The sequence below is a fragment of the Bison bison genome, unplaced genomic scaffold (assembly GCF_000754665.1).
Source record: "Bison bison bison isolate TAMUID 2011002044 unplaced genomic scaffold, Bison_UMD1.0 scf7180017864065, whole genome shotgun sequence".
In the NCBI taxonomy this organism is placed as follows: Eukaryota; Metazoa; Chordata; class Mammalia; order Artiodactyla; family Bovidae; genus Bison; species Bison bison.
The window spans coordinates 749,521-755,103 of record NW_011494637.1 but is presented as its reverse complement, the minus strand read 5'-3'; the positions used below and the strand labels follow the sequence as shown (position 1 = coordinate 755,103).

Here is a 5,583-nt window from a genome sequence, read left to right as displayed (position 1 = left end):
AAAAAGAATGTGAATTGGGAATTCCCTGGTACTCTAGTGGTCAAGACTCTGCATGCTCACTGTCAACAGCTGGATTCAGTCTCTGCTCTGGTCAGGGGACTAAGACGCAATGAACTTTTGTTGTTCAGTCGCCCAGTTTTGTTTGACTGTCTGTGACCCCGTGGACGGCAGCACACCAGGCATCCTTTTCCCTCACCATCTCCCAGAGTTCGCCCAAGTTCTAGTCCAGTGCGTCAGTGATGCCATCCACCCATCCCGTCCTCTGATGCCCTCTTCTCCTTCTGCCCTCAGGCTTTCCCAGCATCAGGGTGTATGCAGCCAAAAGTAAACAAGGATGTGACTTACATGAGCAGCTAAGATAAAGGAATATGTGGCAGGACAGGGCTGAGAATGAACTAAGATGGAAAGAGGCCTGGGTTTAGAACATTCCTAGCTACCTGACAAAGGGAGGGGGTAGGTGAGACTCTCAGGGAATTCTGGGATACAGAAGGGTGCAGAACGAGGGGCAGACTGTAAGTCAGGCTGGGGAGAGGTACACTCTGCCTCTCCCTAAGTCTACAGTTTAGTCTCTCAGTCGTGTCCGACTCTTTGCCACCCCATGGACTGCAGCATGCCAGGCTTCCCTGTCCATTACCCACTCCCGGAGCTTGCTCAAACCTATATCTGTTGAGTCGGTGATGCCATCCAACCATCTCGTCCTCTGTCTATAATACATGCATGCTTATCAATAGTTGGAGTCCCTATATTTCTTACTGGCACTATATTCTTGCTTCTCACTGACCAGCTGTGAGGGGACCCTGTAGAAAAGCACTGGATTTCCCTTTAGGAAACCTGGGTTGCTTCCTGCTTTCACCTCTGACTGTTTGACTTTGGACCAATCATTTCATGGCTCAGGGTCTCCTCTTTCTCATTGTCGAGATGCTTCCTCATTGTCGAGATGTACTGTAGGCTTCCTCCTCCATCCACACTGTTATTCTCCCAGACTCACTTATCATCGAGAGGTGAGCAGGGGGCCCAGAGTGCTCCCACAACTCCTTGGTTGAAAAAGAAAAAGAGAGAGACTAGCAGACACTTGGAACCTTCTTAGAAAGGGGGCTTGTTGAATAGTTTGCCCCAAGGGCATTCAGTTCAGTTCAGTCGTGTCTGACTCTTTACAACCCCATGAATCGCAGCATGCCAGGCCTCCCTGTCCATCACCAACTCCCAGAGATCACTCAGACTAATATCCATCAAGTCAGTGATGCCATCCAGCCATCTCATCCTCTGTTGTCCCCTTCTCCTCCTGCCCTCAATCCCTCCCATCATCAGAGTCTTTTCCAATGAGTCAACTCTTTGCATGAGGTGGCCAAAGTACTGGAGTTTCAGCTTTAGTATCATTCCTTCCAAAGAAATCCCAGGGCTGATCTCCTTCAGAATGGACTGGGTGGATCTCCTTGCAGTCCAAGGGACTCCCAAGAGTCTTCTCCAACACACAGTTCAAAAGCATCAATTCTTTAGTGCTCAACTTTCTTCACAGTCCAACTCTCACATCCATACATGACCACTGGAAAAACCACAGCCTTTACTAGACGGACCTGTGTTGGCAAAGTAATGTCTCTGCTTTTCAATATAGTATCTAGGTTGGTCATAACTTTCCTTCCAAGGAGTAAGCGTCTTTTAATTTCATGGCTGCAGTCGCCATCTGCAGTGATTTTGGAGCCCCCCAAAATAAAGTCTGACACTGTTTCCACTGTTTCCCCATCTATTTCCCATGAAGTGATTGGACCAGATGCCATGATCTTCGTTTCCTGCATGTTGAGCTTTAAGCCAACTTTTCCCTCTCCTCTTTCACTTTCATCAAGAGGCTTTTTAGTTCCTCTTCACTTTCTGTCATAAGGGTGGTGTCATCTGCATATCTGAGGTGATTGATATTTCTCCCAGCAATCCTGATTCCAGCTTTGTGCTTCCTCCAGCCCAGCGTTTCTCATGATGTACTCTGCATAGAAGTTAAATAAGCAGGGTGACAATATACAGCCTTGACGTACTCCTTTTCCTATTTGGAACCAGTCTGTTGTTCCATGACCAGTTCTGACTGTTGTTTCCAAGGGCATTAGTTCCCCTCAAAAGTGTGGATGTTGTCTTATTTCAGACTCATCTATAATCTGATGATACTCTTCTTCTCCTGAAGACATTCTTGACTGTGAACATGTTTAGGGGGACATGGCTGGCCAGATTCCATGTCTGTGATCATATTTCTCATTCTTTCAGGAATTTTTCTTTAAATGTGGAGCACACCCGACCTCTGACAAGGAAACATCAGTAGCTTTGAACCTGATCACAACAAACAGTCGAGACATCAGCTGCATAACGTGTACGGACATCAGGTAAGGATCTGAAAACTCGGAACAGAGGAGATCTGCTCCACTGTATTGCCGTTGCTCTCTTGCCAAAAACCAGTTGAGTGCATGCACAGGGTCTGCTTCTGGGCTTTTTATTCTGTCCCACTGATCTCTGTGTTCTTTCACCAGCACGGTACTGACTGAATTAATGTAGCTTCATCGTTAAGTTGAGGTCAGGTAACGTCAGTCCCCCAGCTTTGTTTTTTCATTCAGTACTGTTTCGACGATTTTTGGTCATTTCTTCCGCATCTAAACTTTAAAATCAGTTTGTGGATGTCTGTAAAAGAATATCGGGGCTTTTGACTGAGATTGCGTTGCATGTGTGCATCGATTTGGGAAGAACCCACATCTTGATAATGTTGAATTTTTATATCCACAAACATGGAATACCTCCATTTATTTAGTTCCTCTTTGGTTTCATTTATCAGAGTTTTGTAGTTTTCCTCATGTAAGTCTTACTGTATATTTTGTTAGATTTATGCCTGAGTACTTCAGTTCTCAACTGCTGATGTAAACAGCATTGTGTTTTTATGTCAAAGTGCACATGTTCGTTGTTGCTATGTAGGATGGGAACTGACTTTTGCACGTTAACTGTGGACCTTGCGACCTTGCTGTAAGTGCTGATTGTTTCTAGGGTTTTTTGGTTGATTCTCTTAGATTTTCTGCCTAGATTATCTTGTCATTTGTGAGCAAAGACAGTGTTATGTGTTCTTTCCCAATATGTTTATTTTATGCCCTTTCCTTGCCTTGTTGCCTTATTCAGTTAGTACTTGCAGTACAATATTGAAAGGAATAGTAAGAGAGCACGTCCTTGTCTTGTACCTGATGTTAGTGGGAAAGTTCAAGTTTCTTGCCATTAGATATGACATCAGTAACAGATACTTTGTTGATAGAATTTTAGGTTGAGGAAGTCCTCTTCTGATCCTCGTTTACTGACAGTTTTTATCATGAATGTGTTTGAGACTTTGTCAGATTTTTTTTTTTTTTTCTGTATCGGTATCACCATGTGATTTCTCTTTTTTAGTCTGTTGATGTAATGGATTACATTAATTCATTTTTCAGTGTTGAATCTGCCTTGTAAACCTAGGATAAATCCCACTTGGTCATTGTGTCTGATACTTTTTTATACATTTTTGGATTCGATTGCTTTTGTGTTCATGAGAGATATTGATCTGTAGTTTTCTCGAATTGTCTTTGTCTGGTTTGGTATTAAGGTAATGCTGGCCTCCTAGAATGAATTAGGAGGCATTTATCCTACTTCTATCCTCTGATATAGATTGTAGAGAATTGGTAACAAAATAATAATTTTATTTATTTTTGTGCTTATAAACATGTACTTTTGTATAAAAAGAGATTGACATCTTTCATCTACCTTCTTAATGATAATCCCCATTAAAAAAAAAGCTTTGCAAGTGTATAATAACTTATTTTCAATGAACTCCAATGTCACTCAGCTAACTTTTGACCTTAGCAATATAACAATCTATTAAGCCTTCAGCTTCCTTATAAAATCCAGGAATCAAAGTAGGTAATCTAAAAGGCTCTGACTGATTCTGAAGAACTGCAAAAGGTAGGAATAATCCTTGTTCATAGCTTATAATTTGATAGTATTATTTGAAAAAGTGCTTGTTTATGGTCCTGTCTTCTGCCAAATGTAGAAATAAAAAATGAGGTTTTCAATGATTCTGCTTTCCAGATGACACATATGTGGCTGTGATATGTAGAAAAATGTTTCAGATAAATGTGCTATTCATTTCCAGATGTTAGGCTTAAGTTTTAATTCAGGTACCTGATATGTATCTTTTGAGTTTATAAAATAATGTATGTAAAATATTTTCCTCTCTCTTAAAGAACAGAGTGAACTCTTCACGGGTTAAAACCTCCTGAGGTTCCATGTGAACCCACAGGTTCCCATCTGCTGCCCAGCTCTGCAGTGACCTGTACTTATTTAGAGTAGTGTCTTGACCTTCCTCCACTCAAGGTTATCAGTTTTATCAGTTTTAGGCTTAGGAGTTAAAAATAGTGAATTGAACAAAAGGCAAAGACTTGAGCCAAGTACAGAAATTATAGCACTAGAAGGTAGAGCAGCTCTATTGTTAAGTATCCCCTATAGCAATTACAGCAAAAAGGTTCAACACATTTCTGGATGCCTCAGCTGGACTCAGAAATAACAATATTCAGCCAAATAAAAATGACACTGGCAATGCCAAAGTGAGACGTTTGTTCCTTCCCAAACCAGTATGTGTATCTTGGTGTTGCAGGAAGGGGGACCCCTTCCAGGGCCCGAAACTGGGGTCTTGACTAACACTCGGAAATGAATTGTCTGAGGAAACACATGTGCTGAGAAAGCAAGCGATTTTATTGGGAAAGGGCGCCTGGGTGGAGAGCAGGAGGGTAATGGAACCCAGGAGAACAGCTCTGCCACGTGGCTTCCAGTCTCAGGCTTTATGGTGATGGGATTAGTTTCCGGGTTGTCTTTAGCCAATCCTTCTGCCTGGTGTCCTTCCTGGTGGCGCACGCCTTGTTCAGCCAAGATGGACACCAGAGAGAAGGATTCTGGGAGGTGGTCGGACATGTGGTGTCTCCTTTTGACCTTTCCCGAACTCTTCGGGTTGGTGGAGGCTTATTTGTTCCCTGTTCCTTCCCAGGACCTTCTGTCGTAAAACAACTCATGCAGATGGTTGCTGTGGTGCCTGGCCAGGGTGGGCGGTTTCAGTCCGTGTGCTTCCCCTAACGTTGGGGCTTACTGTGATATCCAGTGCTCCCAGAGGAATGCAGTATTTCTGCACCTTGAATCTTACATTATGAAAGGAATCTTCTTAAATTTTAAAAATATAAAATTTGAAAATATACAAAATAGAAAAAAATTATTACCATGATATCTTTTGGCAAAAAGAAAAAAAAAAATTCACCATCCTGTTTCCTTTTCTTTGCTTCTTCTAAGACCACCTGCTGCATTCCCATGCTTCTTTTCACCTTTAGTCATTAGTCCACAAAGCTGAAGACAAATCAAAAAAGAACCACGTTTACAGTCAAAATTTAACCTTCCAGAAATATGTTCTAAAGTCCAGTTCCCAGTAGGACATTAAATCTAAGAAGCACTGCTACCTTGTAATTTTCCTCAACTCTTCCACAAAGATTTATGTTTTTGATGCCATTGTTGTTTGATATATATATATATATATATATAAAAATATATATATAT

General features: G+C 41.8%; 1 protein-coding gene across 8 annotated transcripts in view; it reads left to right on the top strand.

Moving 5' to 3' along the window:
• The window catches only part of PARK2 (parkin RBR E3 ubiquitin protein ligase), a 1,245,124-nt gene that overhangs the window by 640,904 nt on the left and 598,637 nt on the right, over positions 1-5,583 (top strand). For all 8 annotated transcript variants that reach the window (XM_010836734.1, XM_010836732.1, XM_010836730.1 and 5 more), the window contains one exon: positions 2,248-2,363. In XM_010836734.1, coding sequence (XP_010835036.1) covers positions 2,248-2,363 — 116 coding nt within the window. The remainder of the gene's footprint in view (positions 1-2,247; positions 2,364-5,583) is intronic.